At 36.2% G+C, this 26,392-nt stretch overlaps 2 protein-coding genes and 1 long non-coding RNA gene across 3 annotated transcripts; 1 reads left to right on the top strand and 2 right to left on the bottom strand.

Moving 5' to 3' along the window:
* Positions 1 to 372: 372 nt before the first annotated feature.
* Positions 373 to 816, top strand: LOC130048761 (putative uncharacterized protein DDB_G0271982). The gene has a single exon (XM_056145810.1). The coding sequence runs from the start codon at positions 373 to 375 to the stop codon at positions 814 to 816; it is 444 nt and encodes a 147-aa protein (XP_056001785.1).
* Positions 817 to 1,697: 881 nt separating this feature from the next.
* LOC125653762 (uncharacterized) lies at positions 1,698 to 19,045 on the bottom strand. Its single transcript, XM_056145811.1, has 3 exons — positions 16,957 to 19,045; positions 15,393 to 15,440; positions 1,698 to 6,681 (listed from the first exon to the last, which is right to left on the bottom strand). Exons 1-3 carry the CDS (start codon positions 17,570 to 17,572, stop codon positions 2,666 to 2,668), a joined length of 4,680 nt encoding a protein of 1,559 aa, XP_056001786.1. The 5' UTR covers positions 17,573 to 19,045; the 3' UTR covers positions 1,698 to 2,665.
* A 1,621-nt stretch (positions 19,046 to 20,666) lies between these two features.
* On the bottom strand, positions 20,667 to 21,664 carry LOC130048486 (uncharacterized). Its single transcript, XR_008797278.1, has 2 exons — positions 21,547 to 21,664; positions 20,667 to 21,052 (listed from the first exon to the last, which is right to left on the bottom strand). It is a non-coding gene; the product is annotated as an uncharacterized LOC130048486 (long non-coding RNA).
* Positions 21,665 to 26,392: the final 4,728 nt, after the last annotated feature.

The following is a 26,392-nucleotide window of genomic DNA, read 5'->3' on the forward strand; positions in this document are numbered from 1 at the left end:
TTCGTCTGGGAGTTCTTGCAACTTGTCATAAGTTTCTTCCACAAACATAGCCGAGGCTGCTGCCTTGCCTTCAGCTCCGTCTTGTAAATTGCCAGAATCTGCTGCATTGCCTCTACCTCTTTTTTCAACATGCCGGAATCTAATACTCTACCTTCAGTGCCTGCCTCCAACATGCATGCTCAGTCTGTTGCTTTGTTGTCACCTTCAGCCTGCAACATGAATGTGTCCTCAGAATTGAACAACTCTTTATCCTGCAATACTGAAGTGTCCAAAGAATAATCTGCACCTCTTGGCAAGTCTGCAACCTGTAACCTGAAAACATCTACAGTATTACAGATAACATCAAATGAAGCTTCATCGTACAGCTCAACAATGCACAGCGCTATCTTATCTACCCCTTCGACTGCCTCTTCAACATCCTCCAAAGTTTCTCCAGCTTTTGATGAAATCCTTCAAATTCCAGTGGTCAAGACCGGAAAATCTACAAATACTATGCCTTCTCTACCTAAAGCTATCACCGGTGAAAAATTTCGAGAAATTCTTATTGAGAGACAGAAAAGAAAAGATGATGAACAAAAAGCAAAAGAGGCCAGAAAGAAACAGAGAGAGGAAAAGAAGAAAGCTAAGGAGGACGAAAAACTCAGGAAACAGAAGGAACGAGAAGAGAAAAAACTGTTACGAAAACAAAAACAAAAAAGAAGTAGCAAAAAGGTGGCAAAAACCGAGGGAATGGTGAAATTTCAGAGAGTGACTTTGTTCTACCGATTTTATGACTCTTTGTCCTGTGACTTTCCGTCCCGTCTACCGTATTATTAGCACCTCTCCTCTTCCCCGGCAGGCCAGGAAATCCTACAAGGACTCTTTTTCTAGAGGGGGTTGATCTTCATTCGCATAAAAAAAAAATCCATGGGAACGAGACATTAAGAACAAAAGCAAATGTTAAACAAATACAAATGTGTAAAGTTTCTGATTATTTATTTCAATTGCCCAATATACTGTACCAGAAGTACTAGATATTGATTCGATGGTTAATAATCATGTATAGTACATAATTTGAAGGTTGATAATCATGTATAGTACATAATTTGAAATAATCACAGAATATGTTAAACGCTTTATCATTGTACACAGACAAGAGGAAACTTAACGAGAGAGATGTGCGGGGCAATCCATTAAATAGCATTATGTACAAAAAATACTGGTAACCTATCGGGTTTTATACTCAGTACATCCACTGAGTATATATATCAGGGACTAAACAGAGTGTCTTCTGACATGTTTCTTTATCTCACACATTACTCTCTTGTACTCAGTAACAATATCTCTCTACCATTCTATCAGGGACTATACAGAGTGTCTTCTGACATGTTTCGCTATCTCTTGTACTCAGTAACAACATCTCTCTACAATTCTATCAGGGACTATACAGAGTGTCTTCTGACATGTTTCGCTATCTCTTGTACTCAGTAACAACATCTCTCTACAATTCTATCAAGGACTATGCAGAGTGTTTTCTGACATGTTTCGCTATCTCTTGTACTCAGTAACAACATCTCTACAATTCTATCAGGGACTATACAGAGTCTCTTCTGACATGTTTCTTTATCTCTTGTACTCAGTAACAACATATCTCTATAATTCTATCAGGGACTATACAGGGTGTCTTCTGACATGTTTCTTTATCTCACACATCTCTCTCTTGTACTCAGTAACAACATCTCTCTACAATTCTATCAGGGACTATACAGAGTGTCTTCTGACATGTTTCTTTATCTCTTGTACTCAGTAATAACATCTCTCTACAATTCTATCAGAGACTATACAGAGTGTCTTCTGACATGTTTCTTTATCTCACACATCTCTCTCTTGTACTCAGTAACAACATCTCTCTACAATTCTATCAGGGACTATACAGAGTGTCTTCTGACATGTTTCTTTATCTCTTGTACTCAGTAACAACATCTCTCTACAGTTCTATCAGGGACTATACAGAGTGTCTTCTGACATGTTTCATTATCTCACACATCTCTCTCTTGTACTCAGTAACAACATCTCTCTACAATTCTATCAGGGACTATACAGAGTGTCTTCTGACATGTTTCGCTATCTCTTGTACTCAGTAACATCATCTCTCTACAATTCTATCAGGGATTATACAGAGTGTCTTCTGACATGTTTCTTTATCTCACACATCACTCTCTTGTACTCAGTAACAACATCTCTCTACAATTCTATCAGGGACTATACAGAGTGTCTTCTGACATGTTTCGCTATCTCTTGTACTCAGTAACATCATCTCTCTACAGTTCTATCAGGGACTATACAGAGTGTCTTCTGACATGTTTCTTTATCTCACACATCTCTCTCTTGTACTCAGTAACAACATCTCTCTACAATTCTATCAGGGACTATACAGAGTGTCTTCTGACATGTTTCTTTATCTCACACATCACTCTCTTGTACTCAGTAACAACATCTCTCTACAATTCTATCAGAGACTATACAGAGTGTCTTCTGACATGTTTCTTTATCTCTTGTACTCAGTAATAACATCTCTCTACAATTCTATCAGAGACTATACAGAGTGTCTTCTGACATGTTTCTTTATCTCACACATCACTCTCTTGTACTCAGTAACAACATCTCTCTACAATTCTATCAGAGACTATACAGAGTGTCTTCTGACATGTTTCTTTATCTCACACATCACTCTCTTGTACTCTGGCACTCTGTCACTGTTTAGACAATCTTCACTGTACTTAAACATACTTCTACTATTACTGTACTTACACAGCAGTCGCCACGTCCTCTCCAGAACAGACACACCCTCCCAGTCTAACACAGAGTCATACTCTCTATACCTCACCCTGATATTGACCTCCGCCCCCGCCCCCAGTAGGATCCTCACCTCCTCCAGTAAATGACTATAATACCTCTCTTCATCAATCAGTGTATACAACAGAGGTCTCACATCAGTCTTATTGTCCTCATCATACAACTGTATCGACTGATTGACATCCAGACCCACACACAACAGACGTCTCAGTACATCACAGTCTCCCCAATAGATTGCCCCCTGCATCTCTCTCCCTCTATCCATACACCACACTGATCTGTCTGTCACCACCACATCATCCCTACTGTCTGTTTTAACTCCAGCATGTCTGATGTCCACCAGACAGTTAAATAGGTGTACATTTCCATTAAACTGACCTGGATTGATTTTATTTTGTTCCTGTATGAGATATTTCACTATATCTGGTTTGTTCAGTATTAATGCTATATATACTGCTGACACATCAATATCAACAACCTGAGTATCAAAGTCAGATCCATGTTCTACTAGACATTTCACTGTTGATAAAGGACACTCTCTTACTGCAGCTATCAGTGGTGTATACCCCATATCATCCTGTAGATTGACATCAGACCCCACCTTCATCAGCTCCTCCACTATACTCACATGTCCTCCCTTACATGCAGATATCAGTGCTGTATTCCCCTTAATATCCTGTACATTGACACCAGCCCCTTTCTTCACCAGCTCCTCCACAATACTCACATGTCCTCCCTTACATGCAGCTATCAGTGGTGTATCCCTTATATTATCTTGTAGTCTGACATCAGCCCCCGCCTTCACCAGCTTCTCAACTATACTTACATGTCCTCCCTTACATGCAGCTATCAGTGATGTATTCCCCCATCTACCCTGTAGATTGACATCAGCCCCCGCCTTCACCAGCTTCTTCACTATACTTGCATGTCCTACCTTACATGCAGCTATCAGTGATGTATTCCCCCATCTACCCTGTAGATTGACATCAGCCCCCGTCTTCACCAGCTTCTCCACTATACTCACATGTCCTCCCTCATATGCATCTATCAGTGGTGTATTCCCCCATCTATCCTGTATATTGACATCAGCCCCCGCCTTCACCAGCTCCTCCACTATACTCACATGTCCTCGCTTACATGCAACTATCAGTGGTGTATTCCCCTCTGTATCCTGTAGATTGACATCAGCCCCCACCTTCACCAGCTCCTCCACTATACTCACATGTCCTCCCTTACATGCGGTTATCAGTGGTGTATCCTCCCATCTATCATGTAGATTGACATCAGCCCCCGCCTTCACCAGCTCCTCCACCACACTTGCATGTCCTACCTTACATGCTGTTATCAGTGGTGTATTCCCCTCTATATCCTGTAGACTGACATCAGCCCCCGCCTTCACCAGTTCCTCCACTATACTCACATGTCCTCTCTTACATTCAGCTATCAGTGGTTTATTCCCTGCTCTAACCTGTATATTGATATCATCCCCCGCCTTCACCAGCTCCTCCACTATACTCACATGTCCTCCCTTACATGCAACTATCAGTGGTGTATTCCCCTCTATATCCTGTAGACTGACATCAGCCCCCGCCTTCACCAGCTCCTCCACTATACTCACATGTCCTCCCTCACATGCAGCTATCAGTGGTGTAATCCCCCATATAGTCTGTAGATTGACATCAGCCCCCGCCTTCACCAGCTCCTTCACTATACTCACATGTCCTCGCTTACATGCAACTATCAGTGGTGTATTCCCCCATCTATCCTGTAGACTGACATCAGCCCCCGCCTTCACCAGCTCCTCCACCATACTTACATTTTCTCCCTCACATGCAGCTATCAGTGGTGTATTCCCGATATTATCCTGTAGACTGACATCAGCCCCTGCCTTTACCAGTTCCTCCACTATACTCACATGTCCTCCCTCACATGCAGCTATCAGTGGTGTATTGCTGTACTTATTCTGTAAATTGACATCAGCCCCAGCCTTCACCAGCTCCTCCACTATACTTACATGTCCTTCTCCACATACAATAGCAAGAGGTGAATATTTACACCAATAAATATCTACACTGATCTGACCTATCTCATTGATTGCTTTGTTACAGAAGGGAAGCAGAAGTCTGACTGTCTGTACATCACCACTGTAACAACTCAGCAGAAGTAATCTAAACTCTTCTACAAGCTTATTGATTTCACTTTCCTGTTTATTACATGTATCTACCCTGGATTTAGATTGATGTGGAGAATTTCCTGTTATCCCAAATAATTCATATATTTCATTGTGTTGTTCTGTCTGTTGTACTATGTACTCTATTATCTGATGATGTCCATAGTAAATCACCCAGCTGACCACTCTCACATTGTACGTGTGTTCAAAGCATAATATTTCTCCCTTATCACCTCGTTTATTTCTCTTATCCATCAGCACATCCTGTCTCCTCCACTCCCACCTCTCCTCCTCCACACGTTCTTGTTTACTCACTATCTTATCTACCTGTCCGTGACTGGTCAGAAATACAGATTTTAATTCTGTGTATGACTTTGTCTTTAACACACCAATAAAAGCCTGACACACCTGGGGATGTTTTAAAACCTGATTCCTGAAAACATCATACAGCTCCATGTTCTGTATGTCTCTGTACAATCTCTCTGCTAACAGTGGGTACTGATCCTCACTTAACCTTATACACAGATCAGACGATTCCTCTCTCTCATTGTTTTTATCATCACTCTCCTTCTTTTTTACATCATTATCATTGCTACAATTAGGCCCCTTTCTAGACTGAGAATCATTCATTTTCACTATCGTTTTGTTAACAATACCTGGTTCACTTGTCTGTGGTTTGACATAATTAGCAATATAACTACTACTCATATACAGCAACATTTGGACAGGAAACTGTTTGCCGTACTGATAAGCACATATTTCAAACATGGAGTCATGTATAAATGTGTATTGTACACCACATTGTTTTGTGTATGTCCCCTCCATTGCTGACAAGGCTTTCACAAACTTGAATGCATCGGTCTGACTTTCTAATTCACAATTTTCCAGAGTGTCGCTTTTCATATTCATGAAATATTTATTTTTTCTATCACTAAAAATGTCTTTTGAGAGACTATTTTCATTTAGCATACACAAAACAAGTGTTGCATAATTCAGTTTGTTATGTCTTTGCATATCTTTAAGTTCATCAATGATACATTGGACTGGATTCAGGAAAAACTTTGAACCAAGATCTTGAAATTTTGGTTCCTTTGAGAACAATTTACAGAGAAGGGGAAACATGCGAGATGTTGATGTCAGCAATGCAGGTGATATTAGACTAACATTCAAACCATACTTCTGGAGAATCTGTTTTATGTCATGATCGTCTAATGCATGATCAGAACTGTGTAACTTAATCACAGTTTCTTCTTTGGTAAAGAATGGTTTGTAAGTTAGTGTTTCATTGAACACAGCTTCTCTACAAGTCATCAAAGTTCTAGACTTAACCATGCAAGGCTGTGTTATTTTCTGTTCATAATTAGTCAACACATTTAAATTAGTTTTCTGGAGGCCAAAGACACCCACCACATCATCAACAACAAAAACCTGCGGATTCCTGGGCTCACCATAGTCCTCCATTTTCCTGACGTCTTTGGTTGGTACAACCTCGTACCCTTCATCCTGGAGCTTGAGGGCGATGTGATGAGCCGTGGCAGACTTCCCGGACCCAGGCACACCAACAAACGTTACGTAACTTTGGTTCCTGACTTTCTCCATCACTGACGGAAAGTTGTGGGTTTCATAGTAAAGCTTGTCTTCCTCTCTCCATTTCTGAATGTCAATATTGTATTGCTCTGAAATTACATATTAATGAAAGAGCTAAATACCAATATATGAAAGCCCTAATATATACCATTTAGAAGTTATGACCAATGTAAAAATAATTAAAAGTAGGTCAAATGTCATGGTCAAAAGGTTCAATACCAACGGAAAGGTCTTGTAACAAGGAATACTCATGTAAAATATCAAAGCTCTATCACTTATTGTTCAAAAGTTATTAGCAAGGTTAAAGTTTTCAAAAAGTAGGTCAAACTCCAAGGTCAAGGTCACAGGGTTAAAAATGTTGGTACCCACGGACAGGTCTTGTCACAAGCAATACTCATGTGAAATATCAAAGCTTTATCACTTACTGTTCAAAAGTTATTAGCAAGGTTAAAGTTTTCAAAAAGTAGGTCAAACTCCAAGGTCAAGGTCACGGGGTCAAAAATGTTGGTACCCTCAGAAAAATCTTGTCACAAAGAATACTCATGTGAAATATCAAAGCTATATCACTTATTGTTCAAAAGTTATTAGCAAGGTTAAAGTTTCAGACAGAATTACAGAATTATAGAATGACAGACAGGACAAAAACAATATGCCCCCGATCTTCGATCTCGGGGGCATAATATTACCAAGACGAGTCGCACAGCTAATGAATCCAATAATGTAACCGGTGCGAGTCGCACAGCTAATGTAATCCAATAATATTAACCAATACAAGTCGTACAGCTAATGAATGCAATAATGTTACTTGTGCGAGTCACACAGCTAAATTACAAATAAGAGTCACATAGCTAATGTGATCCTTATTACATTAACTGTTGTGAATACACCTGCTAATGAAACCCCTTTCTAAAGGATTACATCTGTGATGTCGACCGCTAAAGTAAAACCTGTCTTATTGTATGATTCTGTAATGTCAACCACTAATGTAATACTTGTCTTATTTTAAGATTGCATAATGTCAACCACTAATGTAATACTTGTCTTATTATGATTCTGTAATGTCAACCACTAATGTAATAACTGTCTCATTGTATGATTCTGTAATGTCAACCACTAATATAATACCTGTCTTATTGTATGATTCTGTAATGTCAACCACTAATGTAATACCTGTCTTATTGTATGATTCTGTAATGTCAACCACTAATGTAATACCTGTCTTATTGTATGATTCTGTAATGTCAACCACTAATGTAATACTTGTCTTATTATATGATTCTGTAATGTCAACCACTAATGTAATGCATATCTTATTATATGATTCTGTAATGTCAACCAGTAATGTAATACCTGTCTTATTATATGATTCTGTAATGTCAACCAGTAATGTAATACCTGTCTTATTATATGATTCTGTAATGTCAACCAGTAATGTAATGCATGTCTTATTATATGATTCTGTAATGTCAACCACTAATGTAATACCTGTATTATCGTATGATTCTGTAATGTCAACCACTAATGTAATACCTGTCTTATTATACGATTGTGTGCTGTCAACCACTAATGTAATACCTGTTTTATTGTATGATTCTGTAATGTCAACCACTAATGTAATACCTGTCTTATCGTATGATTCTGTAATGTCAACCACTAATGTAATACCTGTCTTATTATATGATTCTGTAATGTCAACCACTAATGTAATGCATGTGTTATTATATGATTCTGTAATGTCAACCACTAATGTAATACCTGTCTCATTGTATGATTCTGTAATGTCAACCACTAATGTAATACCTGTATTATCGTATGATTCTGTAATGTCAACCACTAATGTAATACCTGTCTTATTGTATGATTCTGTAATGTCAACCACTAATGTAATACCTGCAGTCTTATTATATGATTCTGTAATGTCAACAACTAATGTTATATCCGTCTTATTATATGATTCTGTAATGTCAACCACTAATGTAATACCTGTCTTATTATATGATTCTGTAATGTCAACCACTAATGTAATACCTGTCTTATTATATGATTCTGTAATGTCAACCACTAATATAATACCTGTCTTATTGTATGATTCTGTAATGTCAACCACTAATGTAATACCTGTCTTATTATATGATTCTGTAATGTCAACTGCTAATGTAATACCCGTCTCATTGTATGATTCTGTTATGGAACTCAGTTAGGGAGATACTGCTTACTCAGTTTCTTCTGATGACATTTCGTATAATGATAAGGTTGATAGTGATCCCATTATTTTTTATTAAGCTCTTCCGTTTGTAGTGATTGTATTTTTTTATTAAGGTCTACCGTTCATATATAGTGATCCTATTATTTCTTAAGGTCTTCCGTTTGTCGATCGTGATCCTATTATTTTTTATTAAGCTCTTCCGTTTGTAGTGATTGGATTATTATTTTTATTAAGGAGGTATGCTACACCGGAGAAATTTGATGTAGATGAAAAGTGGAGGATATGTACAACAAAATTTTGAAGTTGAAAATTTTCAGATTTACTTTATTTTGTCAAAAAATACAGTTTTAGTAGAAGGCAATCTGAAAAAAATTTAAAACCCCTGCTGTACTAGAACCTGCAACCTACAGTTCAGCATTCAGTATTCTAACCTACTGAGCTACTCGGCTATGTATTTAAATGGAAAAGGAAAAGTCAAATATTGCTGATATCGATTTTTTCATCCATGTTTTTAAAGGAAGTCAGCCATTATGACGATGTAGAGTACTACCTTAAGGTCTACCGTTCGTAGTGATCCTATTATTTTTTATTAAGCTCTTCCGTTTGTCGTGAATCTATTGATTCATCTGATGTTTTCCTGCTATCAGTATCTCAGTGATGTGTTCGATCACTACAAAACAATTTACTTTGTAATTTAGATCAATCATTTCCCACTTATTATTTTCATTTTTAAAAAAATACAAATTTACTTTCAGTTTGAGTTCATCGACTACCACTTTTCCCATTGAAATTTTTGTCCTCGAATTTAAAATCTCAGCTCAAGATATCAAATCGAAATTTGCAGAATTATATAGATAGAAACTTTGTAGATTTATCTCATAATTGCTCATCACGCATCAGTTCACACAGGAAGTACCGTATATCAGGTTTTTTCCGCGTCATGTTTTTTCTGCGTTCAGTACCTAGAACAGTATATTAAATTTACGTGAATCAAATTTTCGCTATTTCAAAGTCATAGCGATAATATAATTCACGATTTTTTAAACTTATCATATGAAGAAATTGAGGGGATAGCCAGCAATCGTACGTATAATTTTGATGTGAAAATTCAGTCAATGAAACTATTTACATGATTTCTGGGTTACTGTTGCAATTATGATCAAATCTCAATATGGATGAAATTACTGCTTCTCTGAATCCATTTAATTTCTGACGATTTCAGATTTTGTTCGCATGTAACCAGAGATCTTTGGTTTGTCGGCCATTTCGTTCCAAGTGTCTTCATTCAGGTGAGAGATAGATCGACCTTCACCTCGTCAATTCGGGAGACACACTCAGCTGATCACACACGTGCTGTGTACCAGTTTTCAAAAACAATTTTGCACTTTTTTTTTTACACTCAAGTATATTGTAAATATATGTAATTTGGCGGTATATAGTAACGTAAATCACTGTTCGTTAGTTGTAATGGTACTAATGCAAAATATTTATCGACAATTATTTTCAGTTTAAAATTATAGCCATAAACCATGTACCGTTCCATGTATGAGTAGCTCGGATATAATTATACATTGATAAAAGCAAAGAGCATGGTTCATTTAATTAGCTTGTCCTTTATCAAACAAAACGCCCACAGGCCTTATCAGTCACCTGAATACTAGTGAAAAGGTATCACTACTTCCATGGGCTAAATACTAAGTTTGGCCCTACCCTGGGGTCAGAACCCTTACTCTGGGGATCATCAAATTTTCAATTTTGGTAAAAGACTACCTGCTCTATCCATTTAGTTTCAATTTAGTATACATAGCACTAAAGATGCTATTCAAGTGTTTTACACATAAACACTATATAACAAGTTTGGCCCCGCCCTGGGGTCAGAACCCCTACCCCGGGGATCATGAAATTTACAATTTTGGTAGAGGCCATCCTACCCTACATCACTATGCATTTAGTTTTTCTTACACGTGCAGTTCTAGAGAAGAAGATTTTTGAAATTGGTCAATTTTGGACAGTTTTTGCCCCGCCCCTAAGGCCCCAGGGGTGCAGGAATCTTGAAATTTACAATTTATGTCCCCCTTGTTCCAAATATGTTTCATTCCAGATTTGAAAAGAATTGGAATGATAGTTATCAAGAAGATGTTAAAAATGTATATTGTTCACACATTTGATAACTGACCATTTTGGCCCCACCTCGATACCAAAACGCCTAACCCTGGGATCATCAAATTTACAATTTTGGTAAAGGACTACCTGTTCTTTCTAAATATCCATTTACTTTTACTTTCGTATCAATAGCACTAAGGAAGATGTTATTCAAGTGTTTTACACATAAACACTTATATATACCAAGTTTGGCCCCGCCCTGGGGTCAGAACCCCTGCCCTGGGGATCATGAAATTTACAATTTTTGTAGAGGCTTTCCTGTTCTACTTCACCATGCATTTAGTTTTTCTTACACGTGTGTGGTTCTTGAGAAGAAGATTTTTTTAAATTTATCAATTTTGGGCAGTTTTTGCCCCGCCCCTAGGGTCCCATAGGTGCTGGAGTCCTGAAATTTACAAATTTTTTCCCCCTTGTCTCAATGATGCTTCATACCAAATTTGAAAAGCATTGGACTGGTAGTTATCAAGAAGTTAAAAATGTTCAATTGTTAACACACGACGACGGATGAAAACCAATTGCAATAGGTCACCTGAGTTTACTCAGGTGACCTAATAAACACCAAGGCTTACATACCTGTTACCTGATGCTTGTCGGATACAGGGGGAAACAAAGCACACTGAACACAGAACTTTCACCGTACTAATCCACGTATGCTATATAAGGCCATCATTAAAAAAAATTTCGTTTGATGTACTTTGACACACATTTTTCAAGTCGGGTAGGTAGGTCGGTAATTATTATTATTTTTTTTTTGAATGTCATGAAAATTAGATTTACAAATTTACTGATGTTTTCATTAAAAACATAACGCTGCCAGACAGAATACAGTTTAGAACATTCATTTTGTACACATTGTATATAATACACGTAAATCTCCCAATGTCTTCTGAAATTTTCTCAGGACGTTTTGTATTCGTCACGGATGATGACCTCTACAGTTGTTAATAAATAAATTAACACCCCTTTTTATTACCACCGATTGATTCTTCTGTTTATGGTTTGACATTCATAATAGTAATCACTTAAACACTTTAATGTGATCCATGAATATCCAAGTGAATTACATGATGATGGCAATTTACAATCAGTTTTATATTGCCCAATATAATTTTAATGCCGACTTCCCCGCATCGTTCAATTTGTTGTGACGATCATGTTCCATTCGTGTGTCTCAGTTTAAGAGCAAAGTAAAAGTGCCTTTCACCTATTAAATCGTCATAACATTTAAATAATCCCATATAAAAATTTTATGCATGCTTTTCCAGAAATATATATAGACCATCAACTTGAATGCAGACTCATGGTCTGCCATAATTTTTCAAACTTTTAAAATCATTAAACCTGATTACAAATTCATCAATTATCATATGCCCTTGTAGACGGATATGGCCTTTCATATTCACAAATTTCATCTAAGGATGCTTTGTACCAAGTTTGGTTCCCTATACATTTGAATGTAAAAATTTGATTCCCTATTGTGGCCCTGTCCTAAACCCAGGGGTCATGAATTTTACAAACTTGAATCTCCACTTTCTCAGGAAGCTTTCATGTAAATTCCAGCTCTTCTGGCTCAGTGGTTCTTGAGAAGAAAATTTTTAAATGACCCAACCCTATTTTTGCATTTTTGTGATTATCTCCCTTTTGAAGGGGCATGGCCCTTCATTTGAAAAAACTTGAATCCCCTTCAGCTATGATCTGAATAAATTTGAATCTACTCTAAATTAGAAAGCTTTCACTTAAATTTCTACTCATATGACCTGGTGGTTCTTTATAAGAAGATTTTTAAAGATTTTCTCTATATATTCGCATGTAAAATTTGATCCCTATTGTGGCCCCACCCTACCCCCAGGGGCCATATTTTAACATACTTGAATCTTCACTATGTCGGGAAGCTTTCATGTAAATTTCAGTATTTCTGGCCCAGTGGTTCTTGAGCAGATGATTTTTAAATGGTTCTACCCTAATTTTACATTTTTGTGATTAGCTGCCCTTTGAAGAGAGCATGACCCTTCATTTCAACAAACTTGAATCCTCATCACCCAAAGATGATTTGCCAAATTTGGTTGAAATTGGCCCAGTGGTTTTGGAGAAGAAGATGAAAATGTGAAAAATTTACACCGACAACATCAATGACAGGCAACGAACAGATTTTAATCAGAAAAGCTCAATTGAGCCTTTGGCTCAGGTGGGCTAAAAAACTAGATTGTTTTTATGAAAAACATGTCTCCCTAGCTCCCCAATTGGAAGTGCACCAATGAAACCTCCTCCCCTTAATGTACTGCATGGTATGGAGCAGAATGCATGGGCAGGAACATAGACATTGTGAACTCTGATAAGCCATATAGGAGGAAAAGTGTTCACAAACTATTTTACATCCTCCACTCCTCAGATCCACTATAACTTTAAGGATTTGAACAATTTGATCCCCCTGTCCCGACAATATGCACATCTACAAATGGTATCAAAACATTGTACAAATTCTCAAGTCTAACGGATAAGTCATATAGGTGGAGAAGTGTTTACAAGTTATTTTACATCCTCCATCCCTCTTGCTTCCACTGTAACTTTAGGAAAATCATTGGATCATCCTGTCCTGACAATATGTACATCTAAATAGAAATGAAGCATTGTACAAAGTTTCAAATCTATCAGATAAGCCATACAAGAGAAGAAGAGTTCACAAGCTATTTTACATCCTCCACCCCTCTTAGATCCATTATAACTTTTATGAAAATTGGATCCTCCCAAATCCCAAGAATAATGGAAATGAAGCACTGTACTAAGTTTCAATTCTATCCTATAAGCCATATAGGAGAAGTGTTGACAAGATTTTGGGACAGACAGATGGGCGGACGAACAGTCAGATGGACGAACATACAGTGCAAAAAGAATATGCCCCCCCCTCCCAGAAGATGGGAGACATAAAAATGATGTTTATACCTACAAACAGACAGACAAAGTTATTCCAGTATACCCAATCCCCCAAATTTCATTTGTGGGGGATATAAAAATCCCTACCCATAGGATCATGAAATTGATGTGCTCCTTTTGTATCAATTACATTAAAGCAGATGCTATTTAAAGGTTTTACACATAAACTCTATATGCCAAGTTAGCCTCTCCCCTGCAGACAGAGTCTCTACTCTAGGGATCATGAAATTTTGAAATTTGGTAGAGCTAGATTTTCCTCACCTACATGACTAAGGATTTAGTTTTCTTACAGATGTGCAGTGGTGCAGAAGATTTGTGAAAATTGGTCAATTGTTGCCACGATCCTAAGACCCTGGGTTGTAGGAGTCCCGAAATATATAATTTATGCCCCCCCCCCCCTCTCAAAAATGCTTCATACTAAAGTTGAAAAGAATTGGAAAGGTACATGTAGTTATCTAACAGTTACACACATTTATATTACTGACCATTTTGACCTCACTCTGGTACCAAAACCGATCATCATGAAATTTAAAATTTTGGTAAAGGGCTACCTGCCTCTTCTAAATGAAAGATCTAAATACCCATTTACTTTTAATGTATTATCAATATCATTAAAGAGAAACTGAATTGTTTTCTACATAAACACTATATGGTGGCAGGGGACAGTTTCTTTGGTTTTGAAACATGTGGATAGGGGGTATTCACCAAAGTCAGATTATGACAGACTAATGAAAAATCATATTTCCCTTTTATGTCAATACTTGTATTTCATATTAGTGCATGTAGTTAATAAATTATGACCCTAAATTACATGTAATCTATAAATACTGGTGCTGGTGCACAAAACATGCTCTCAGCAGGTTCCCCTTTTTTGCTTTGATTTTCCCTCATTTGGGCTAATCCGCACCACCCCCACACCATCACAGTACCAAACATGGGGATTTAGACACTGTGCACAATCAAGAACCCTATCTGCCCTTCTCAAAAATCTACCTCTCATATGGGGCCATCCACCTTCCCTCACAGCTACAGACCTTTTGCTAGACCCTGCATGTTTTCACCGGAATTTCTTCAGCAACTGACCACGTGTCTTAGGTTCGTATTTGCACCCATCTATATGCTAGGAATCATGGTGACACCTACATGTTGTATATCAACATTTTTACTAAGCACTCAGCTACATTTGACATGCATCCTAAAATTATTGTATACATTTTTACACATGTAATATCACTTCAAATACGGGGTAATTCCATTTTTTGAAAAAGTTGACCGGGCCTATAGTGCGAAACTGTCTCCCCTGCTACCTATACATGTACCTAGTGTGACTATGTCCTACAGTCAGAACCTCTACTCTCCTGCTCTACAACACTATGCATTTCATTTAAAATGTTCAACGCACGACGGATGACACGGACTAATTGCAATAGGTCATCTGAGTGAATCAGGTGACCTTATAAAAATGCTCTGTGTTAATATTTGCTTTTCTTATTGACATACCTCTCACATTTGGAAGAATGGGAGACTTTGTCATTTTCGCCATTTTATCTACAACAAAGAAAACATACTGGTTTATGTAAATCACAATATATTCTATCAAACATATTCATGTCATGTTTTAATAAACACTAGTCATCTAAATACAATACTATAACAATAGTACATTGATAGGTACTATATCAGATGAGTGTTTATATAAATACAAAGTGCAGTACTTGTCCGTTTTATGTTTCTACTCTTTAAGTAGGTTTAGTGTCAATGTGCAGGGAAAAAATGTCATATTTCATTCTGTACTACTGTAAAGCTTTAACTTATATAATATGTACATGAAGATGACTGTCAGATATTTATTTATTGTGCATTTCATCATATTTCATTGTGTACTGCTGTAATTTAGTTTTAAGTAATATATGTACATGAACATGGCCATCATATTTCATTCAGTGCTGGACTGGTCGCAGTAGCTCAGTGGTAGAGCTTTCATTTCATAACTGGGAGGTTCTGAGTTTGAGCCCCGCTTGTGCCATAGCTGCAACAAACCAAAGGCATAAACACAGGTAGTGCTTGCTCCTTCTCAAACACTTGGCATTTAGAAGTGAGAATTCCAAGTCTTTCTGATATGACCTTGAAACGCCCCGTGTTGCGGCAGGTTTTGGCACGTTAAAGAACACTCAGTGCTGTGGCCATAAGCGCCAAGCATAGGTCTAGATTTGTGGTACTTCACATTCAACTGGTGATGTCTAAATATGAGGAAAAAAATTCTAAACGGGACTTAAAAGCAATCAATCATTCAACCAACATCTTTCAGTACTGCTATGAAGCTTTAAGCAATATGTAACCTTGATTTTTGATTTGATTTGATGTTTTCCGCCACACTCAACAATTTTTCAGTTATATGGTGGCGCCCAGTTTTTGTTGGTGAAAGAGAGAACCCAGATACAATGCACCTGGGAAGAGACCATGCACTGACCTTCCGAAAGTAAACTGGGAAACTTTTCCACTTACCGGCGCAAGCGGGATTCGAACCTAACGTTATGTGACGTGGTCTGGGGGAAATGAACATGGCTGTCAGATATTCATATTTTGTTTGTTTTGATATTGTCTAGACCTCCAGTTTTTTAATTTCTAGTATGCTCAATGGTAATATGAATACTATTTTGTGACCTTGAAATCACCCTATGTTCATAAAAGGTGAGAATAAGAGAATGAATTGAGTGTAAATAACGACTTTTTCTCCATTGATTGAATTATTTTACACAAAGACAAGATGAGGATTATTAACAGAAAGTTTATTGGGGAAGGTATGGTTGTTGTGCTGTTGATTGTTAATTACAATGAATTAGACCAGACATGATGACGTTTGATATGTTGGGTCAAATAATAATGTTGCCATGAATTTTAGTGTATGATGTGTATATTCAGTGTTTACCGTATCAACAAACATTAAGTTATATACTGTACCATCCAACTTCTCCACTCTCTCTGATGTGTCTTCTATCTTCCCTATAAAGACATGATGACAAATGATTACCAACAAACAAGAACGCTGATAATCTTCACTTACTCTCAAGGTTGTCCACCATTTCCCTGGTCGTCTTATCTTCCTCCACCTGCTTCCTCAGTTCTTCTTCGTAACGTAGGTCATTTTCAGGGTCCATCGACTCGTGACGTAGGGAATCCACCGCCTTTTCATATTTATTTCCATTCACAAGGAAGGCATCCAGATCTACCATTGTCGATCTAATGGTGGACCAGATGGAGTTAAAGTCTGTGTTGGACATGGATGGAACACATGAGTGAACACAACGATTCCGGACCAATCGAATCCTCTCGATGTTGGCAGAGAGACTGGTGTCATGGGGGTTGGGATCTTTGCCCCAGCCCTTGGAGTGAGGAGATATGTTGGTTATGTTTCTCAATAAGATATACAAAAATGATATGTCCATATCATCATATATTCCGGAATAACCTCCATGCTTAGGTAAAATGAGGTCACGCTGAACAGCCGTCAGACGAGGAAGATTGAGTTTGTTTTGTTTGATGACATTAGGAAATGTGTGTGGTGGGACGTAGTGACGCAGTATGTCTCGTAGTCCATCTGTACAGGGCCCTAGTACAGCACGGCAAGCTCTGTTAGTGTTCGTCGTTTCTGGTGTCGATGAATACACAGAGCTTGCCATTGTATTCTAATCTGTGGGGGAAAAAAACATGAATTAATTAGTGTAAGGCCAAATAAAAAAATATGTGTGGTTCCGGTTACCCGACTGTCCCTAGTTTATACCCCCGACCCTAAACTTTTTTTTCCGATTTTCCGATAATGGTTCAATTTTTTCCGGAATTTTCTTAACTTCCGTCATTGGCTCCGGTATTAGATTTAGATTCAACAATGGCGTCCACATCAAACATCGTCCCATCGTGTAGCGTTAGTGTTTTGTCACTTACCTTTAACAAGTGCCAACACTTGCAAGAGAGCAAGAGTATTATCGCACCAGTAGTAAATTCAAGAACTTTTAATCAGGGTTTGACATTTACTTTTTTTAGCACTAGACCAGTCGGGCTACTTCAAATGATTTTTTCTAGACCTGACCGTGCATCCACTTGCCCCGACCAACTTTCCAGAAACTGATAGTTTCTCCATATTAAAATGTACTTAATTCAAATGACAAACATTAAGTTTGCATGAACTAAAACGTACTTAATTGTCTCACAATAGAGCTTTAGTCTCGTCATTCAATTTAACGCTTTCATTTTCAAACACATTTTCTGTTTCTTTAAATTCTACCCGACATGGAAATGCTCTAGTCAATTTAAAATAAAATGGCCTCAACCGTTTTTTTTAAATCTCTATTTCATAAGTCTTGCTTGATTTCTTTCCAACCTTTTACTTTTTTTCTCTTGGGACATCTTTCCTTGAGGACGAGAAGTCGTATTTGAATATACAGACATTCCCGCACATATGTCAACGCCGATAAATGGCTGTTTACGATTAATTTGATAAACACTTTCTTATATTTGATTCAAATCAACTGGGCTTTTAAAAAAATGAAAATAAATTCATCTAAAACATAACTTTACACACCAGGGTTTGACATTTACTTTTTTGAGCACTAGACCAGTCGGGCTACTTCAAATGATTTTTACTAGACCTGACCTTACATCCACTAGCCCTGACCAACTTTCCAGAAAAAAAAAACCCTGATAGATTCTCCATATATATCTAAATACTTAATTTAAATTACAAACGTTAAGTTTGAACTAAAACGTATTTAATTGTCTCAAAGAAATCTTTAATCTCGTCATTCAATTTGATGCTTTTATTTTCAAACACATTTTCTGTTTCTTTGAATTCTACCCGTCACGGAAATTCTTTAGTACATTTAGAATAAAATGACCTCAACCTTTTTTTGATTTCTACTTCATAAGCCCTGCTTTCCTTTTCCTTTTTTTCCCTCTTGGGATATCTTCCCTTGAGGATGAGAAGTCGTAGAGACATTCCCGCACACATTTCAACAACGAGAAATGGCTGTTTACGACGTAATTTATTAATTTGATAAACACTTTCTTATAAATATTTCATTCAATTAAACTGTTTTTAAAAAAAAATGAAAATGAATTCAATTTATATCTATTTATCCGAATCATAACTTTACACACACATTAACATCGAGTAGATGTCGTAAAACATCAATTCCAACAGCGACTTATTTATTAGAACTAAAAATAGAGATTATGTCACCACGCGGTTCAAAATTGCTCTCAAACTCTTTGCAGTTATCTTTCTGGCCAAGAATAAAATATCTTCTGGTTTAAAGTAAAGTTTCTTATTTTTTTTTAACACGACCAGTCGGACTAGTAAATCGACATTTTACCCGACCGGACCTATCATTTAGTAGACTCGGTCGGTCGGACGTGCCTTAGTGTCAAACCCTGCACACATTAACATCGAGTAGATGTCGTAAAACATCACTTCCAACCGCGACTTATTTATTAGAACTAAAAATAGAGATTGTGTCATCATGCGGTTTAAAATGGCTCGCAAAGTCTACAGTTATTCTTTTTTAGTTAAGAACAAAATATCTTATGGTTTAAAGTAAAGTTTCTTGTTTATTTTTTCAACACGACCAGTCGGACTAGTAAATCGACATTTTACCCGACCGGACCTATCTGCATTTAGTAGACTCAGTCGGTCGGACGTGCCTTAGTGTCAAACCCTGTTTTAATGATATTTTTGATGAGCATCATAACTTTGGACTGAAAAATAACTCGTGTAAAGTTACCAGCCAGTCGCACGTGATTACTCCAGCACTAAATGTAGGCGATGTGGTGTCATTATTCAACGTAAGACAGTTTATTTTTACGTGTGAGAGTGGACCTCTTATTTATTTCCACCATCTGTATCTGAAACATATCATGCAGACCAAACCTACAGTGTGTGACTCCTGTAGAAATACCGTATTATGCATCTGGACTGGGGCGAAATGACATATGCGTTTACTATGGAATAGAGAATGCTGGCATTGATATCAAACTGAAAAAGAAATTCAAAACAGTTCTGCCATTGTGTGATAATTGTCAAAAAGATGGAAAAACTCCATTTGTGCAAAGGCCATTGAATTAATAAGGGCCCACTTGACTTTCCCAGTTTTCTAAAAATGTAATAAATTTACAAAAAAAAACAATTTTGTTGTTTCTCAGCTAGTTAGAATCCCCCACTGGCCCAGGATACATGATGCTCACAAAGCCTGGACTAGAGTTAATCACTCATGTAATTTTGGCATCAATTTTCAGCTTCTTCTATGTTAGATGTCAGAAAGTCACCAAATTACCACTTAAAACACCAATCATCTTGTAAATATATTACAAAATGTTCAATTTAGTTCGTTATTTCTTAGTTTATAGTAAATTTTAAACAAACACAACAAAGCATGACCATGAACTACGCATACATAAGAAACATTACTGAAACTTGCATTCTGTTTTAATTTATTTAATACTCGAAATCATATTGTACATACAAAAAAAAAAAAAAAAAAAAAAAAAAAACCCTACCTACCTACCCTAAATTTTTTAGAGGCGTAACCGGAACCACACATATTTTTTTATTTGGCCTTAACTGAATTCAAGATTAATCCATAGCAAGTTTTAAAATCTTACAAAGGAATTATTCTTTTTGTTGATGCACATTTGTTTTCTAAAATTGATATTATACTTAAAGCATTAATGGTTCTGTAACAGACTGCAGCGGCTATAAGCTAAAATAACACTAAACATGCATGCAGGTTAAATTTTATACAATTTTATTTACAATACAAAAATTCAATCATCAGCTACCATTTCTGGAAAGTCCATTAGATCATGCCATTTCTCATTGGAAATTAAATCACTGTCATCATCTTCACTGTAAAAGATTGCCTCTTCGATTAATCGTTGTACCGCCTCAACATTCGCAGGTTCTTGCATACGTTCTTCAATATAATAATTTATTGAATCGCCATCATCTGATGTAACTTGTGACTGGGCTTCTCAAAATTCTTGTACATCAGCTGACAGCTGGACACTTTGCTTTCTTTGGTGGATTTTTCTTTTCAGAGTACGATCTAGGCCTAGTTCTCCCAGTTTGTCTACTTTTTTTTCTAAATGCTTGTCACTATTGCCATCGTCTACAAAAATGATTAAATATACAAAATCAATATATATATTATTTAATTATTTATAAATACATTTAGTCAGACTGTTTATATCAGCTAATTACCCCCCCCCCCCCACCCCCCCAATGGTTTGCCTTCATCATTAAATACATTGCATGGGTATTTCTTTAGTAGCTTTATTTTGCTGAATCATTCAATAATTAAACGTACTATCTAGTAGTTATACCATTCACCTCAATACGTATTGGCCTGCAAAACATTGTATGCACTCACCAGCTGCAAGGTGCATGGTCATAAACTCTCGAGTTTTGACACAATCTGAGCATTTTAACTGGTAAATATAGTATAATAGCTCACTATTATACAATATATACACGAGTTTGCTCAGATTGTGTCAAAACCCTGTGTCATTAATTCATATCGTCACCCGTATTATCAGTTTCTACCTTATATCAGTATAAGCAAATATATTATAACATTACAGAATACAAGAAACATCTACTTACCTCGCAAAGAACCGTCCATTTCAAATGTTTATAAAATATGTTCTTGAATGCCTCGCAGTCACCAACTACTACCTGAACTTGCAAGCAACTGTCTCACGTTTCCAAAATGAAACCGAAACACGGGGCGAAGAATTATAAAAGTTGTAAACCGAATACTTTGAATACTTAAGTTAGATTGATAATAACACCATTTTATAAAACTATTTATTTAAAATAACAAAATCCTTTTGTAAAATAACAGAAATTGTTTAAAGAAAATGCGTATCAGCATGCTAAACTAATTTCGTTTTGTTTAAAATAGTACCTGAAAACTTTCGATTTCTTCCGTCTCGATCACCCAGACGCTTGTTTTTATCAGATGTGCGTAAGAACGAGTCGATACATCTTGATGATCAAGACTATTCAAATTGACGCGCGCTACCAATTCGAAGTAGAGAAAATTTCAAGAGAAAGCCAGCATGTCGAGAAGAAGAGTTATACTCCCAGGGAGATTTGCCGACGAAAACAGTAAGTTCATCATAGATAAGAACATGCATTGGTTGCATTTGTTAGTGTAAAAATACATTTTAAATTTGACATAACCATCGTGTTATTGGACATTCACTTTACATGATACGACCACAGGAGTTTGAAATTTTATCAATAAAGTCAATAAAATTCACTTGATTGACCAAGCCATGAGCTATGCGTTAGCATAGCGAACAGGAATGAAACGCCGTTTTGGAGAAATCTCGAGTTTCGCTTTGAACCGCCGCGCAATGAATATAACTCGTAAGTATTTATCACTAACAACATTTGCCTACTTAAATTTGCCTCCTAACCCCTCTCTAATGCTGTCAGTATCCACTTTATTCGATTCCGTGTAAACATTGACTTTACCGAGGACCCATTGCAATACGTCACATTCACTCCGGGCCTGACATTTTAGTATTCCTTATAATCTAAAGTTAAAATAAATAAAATAAAATGCTATTAATCCTTCCACATATTTTTTTAATCAAATAAAATAAATCACAACATATAAAATCCTCAGTCATATCAATTATTATATTTTGAGGCCAGAAACTATGTTCAGAGTTTAAAAACAAAGGGCGATAATTGTGTAGAAAGTTGCATGTGCGGGAAATCATTGGATTACAAAAATGTCAGGCCCGGAGTGAATGTGACGTATTACAATGGGTCCTCGGTAAAGTCAATGTTTACACGGAACCGAATAAAGTGGATACTGACAGCATTAGAGAGGGGTTAGGAGGCAAATTTAAGTAGGCAAATGTTGTTAGTGATAAATACTTACGAGTTATATTCATTGCGCGGCGGTTCAAAGCGAAACTCGAGATTTCTCCAAAACGGCGTTTCATTCCTGTTCGCTATGCTAACGCATAGCTCATGGCTTGGTCAATCAAGTGAATTTTATTGACTTTATTGATAAAATTTCAAACTCCTGTGATACGACGTACTCTGCTTTATGCAAAACCATAGGCCTATGTATTTTTATTCTGTATATATCTGTGTGTATACGTCTGAAAAGTTCAAAACTATTGAAATGGTTTTGTTTTCTAAGGGTGGTATGTGATACGATTCTCGCAGACAAAGAACTCAACCCCCCTGGTATAGGCCTAGTAAAATCAAATCAATTAGAGGAGACAGGAGAAACGAGGGAGGAGAAAGTCCAAGCACCTTAGACAGATGGTGTCATGTATCATATGGAGATATTGAATTTGAAAGTGGTATGTTGATTATGATAATTATAATAATTGTGTTTGTGCCAATAAATATCTAGGCCTATTTGTATTATAATATTCACAAATATGATTCATAATTTAATCAATAAAATGGCATTTATGCTGTTATGCAAGTTAATTAAAATATTGACGATAATAATTTAATTGGTATACACGTGTGATAATTAATTTGGTTAGCACATCGGGCACATTCAGACTAGTAAAAACTTGGTCCGGTCTAGTTTATTTTGAATCATGGTAGCCCATCTGGTCGTATTTATACAACACATTTAACAATAAAACCAAAGTATATCCAACTGAATTTGAAATTTCTATAATAACATTTAATGTTGACAATAACTTTAATTTACAGTACTCATCGCGTTTCACTCAATATCTTGATGTTCTACCCAGAGTTATCCTTCCTATCGTGCTCTCTAATGTACTATGCCCTCTGGTAGCATACTTTATGACAACAGGGAAGACAAAACCCCACTGTTTAAAATAAGTTATGAATGTCTTGTATGAACCAAGAGTTGCAGAAAAAACTTGCAATGATTTTGTTGCAGACACCTCTTGGTCATGCTTTGAAAGGTGAAATCAGAATGAAAGATATTTTAAGAAATTAACACTATTCTTGTAATTTGAATTATGTTTATTCAAATTTGATTTATCTTTGTAATTCTTTTTCTTACAGCATTTGCCATTACAACATTGGGGATGGACAACATAGACATTCATGATTGTGAAATCCATAAACACAAAGACTGAAACCATGTACTGTTAAAGAAAATAGACTATCTAAGTAGACGTCCAGTGCATTATTTCATTTAATTCAAAAGTCAACATTGTGTAATTTTTTTCGTGGATGACATTGATTATTTGATCTGAATTTGCAAAAATTGGATTGAGTGGGAATAAGTGCTGTGATTTCAAATGAAAGCCATGATAGACACATTGCTTTTTCATCCAGATGTAAGTAAAATCATAAATGCATGTTTTCAATTCATATATTGAAAATTTAGTTTATTGGAAATGACTGTGACTTGTGGGTAATTGTTGTTGTTTTTTTATTTATAATTAAAAAACTTATATTATTGGGAACAGTATAAATCTATGGCTAATTCTCTAAATTTGATGTGATTTTTATGCATATTAAATCAATATAAATTGAGTTATTTGTTATTGATGGTGTTGCATATAGTCATAGATTATACTTTAACTTGGTCTAGTGTGTAGTTTTTTGGCAAGGTAAAAGACACTTTTCATGAAAGAAACCTACAGGCTACTGAAAAGTATTATCCTTTTAGTCACTAGCTGTAATTTTATTCTAAGTAATACTGGTAGAAAGTGGTGTGGTGTACCAGTTTACTAGGCCATGGTGATAGTCCTTATGGTAATTAATTTACTGCTTTCAGTGGGTTAAATTACAAGCATGCATGAGATATGAAGAAGCACCAGTGATTACATTCTTTTAAAAATAACCATTGATATTTTAAAAATGAAATTGTCATCAACTGATTTTCTATCATATATCATGTAAATGCAAGTCATTCCTCTTTTAATTAACTGATATGAATGCTAGATGCAAGTTCATAATTAATGTGTTCATAATTAATGTATTTATGGCCATTGAGAGTTTTAGGGAGGTATATTTGAAAGCTGCCAGAGGTTTGCCACAAACTATATTAGGCTATCTGAAAAGGTTCGCCGCAAAGTGTATATGACTATCAGAAGTTAACCAAAGGTTAACCGCAAAACTTCACCAGAGGTTCACCATAAACCATTCCATATATGGCAATCTCAAGTTTGCGGCAAGTTTACCGCAAACTTCATTTGCATGGTAAAAAGTCGCCGTAAGGTTGCTGCAAACAATCTGCCGTAACCTTGCCGCTAAGTTTGCAGCAGATTCGCCGCAGTACTTCGCCAGAAGCCTTATTTTTTGGTAAGGGTTGCAATAGAGAGAAATGAAATGCGATACAACGACACCATAACTGTAACATTTACCAGGGTTTGACATTTACTTTTTTTGAGCACTAGACCAGTCGGGCTACTACTAGACCTGACATTACATCCACTAGCCCTGTCCAACTTTCCAGGGAAAAAAACCCCGATGGTTTCTTCATATTTAAATACCCAATTCAAATGACAAACGTTAAGTTTGAAATAAAAACTATTTAATTACCTAAAAAAATCTTTAGTCTCGTCATTCAATTTGATGCTTTTATTTTCAAACGCATTTTCTAGTTCTGTTTCTTTAAATTCTACCCGGTACAGAAATTCTTTAGTCCATTTGTTAAAATAAAAATGACCTAAACCGTTTTATTTTTAAATTTCTATTTCATAGGCCCTGCTTTGTTTCTCCCCAAACTTATCATTTTTTTTCTCTTGGTACATCTTTCCTTGAGGACAAGAAGTATAGAGACATTCCCGCACATGTGCCAACACCGAAAAATGGCTGTTTATGACGTAATTTATTTATTTGATAGACACTTAGTCTTTCTTATATTTAATTCAAATAAACTGGGTTTTTTTTTTCAAATGAAAATAAATTCAATTTATATCTGTTTATCCGAAACATAACTTTACACACATCGAGTAAATGTCATAAAACATCAATTCCGACAGCGACTAATATATTAGAACTAAAAATTACGATTATGCCATCACGCAGTTCAAAATTGCCCGCAAACTCTTTACAGGTTTTTTTGTTTTTGTTTTTTTTTTTTTTTTTTTGTTTTTTGTTAAGAATAAAATATCTTATGGTTTAAAGTAAAGTTTCTTGTTTATTTTTTCAACATGACCAGTCGGACTAGTAAATCGACATTTTACCCGACTATTATCATTTAGTAGACTTAGTCGGTCGGATGTGCCTTAGTGTCAAACCCTGTTTACATTTAATTTTTTAAAATAATTAAATAACAATAAAGCTTCACCCTTTCCTTTTGTTTCATCTGCACTTTATATTGTTAGCTTCAATTTATCACAAAAGACAATCATGCAGGCGTTTATTATTTATTTGCTCTGGCTTTAAACAAGCTGTAGTTGAAAACCCGCTCTGAGTCTGAAGCAGCAGAGGATTTTTTTTTACCTTCTATTTGTTCATATATTTCTCAAATTTATTC

The sequence above is a fragment of the Ostrea edulis genome, chromosome 7, assembly GCF_947568905.1.
Source record: "Ostrea edulis chromosome 7, xbOstEdul1.1, whole genome shotgun sequence".
Classification (NCBI taxonomy): domain Eukaryota; kingdom Metazoa; phylum Mollusca; class Bivalvia; order Ostreida; family Ostreidae; genus Ostrea; species Ostrea edulis.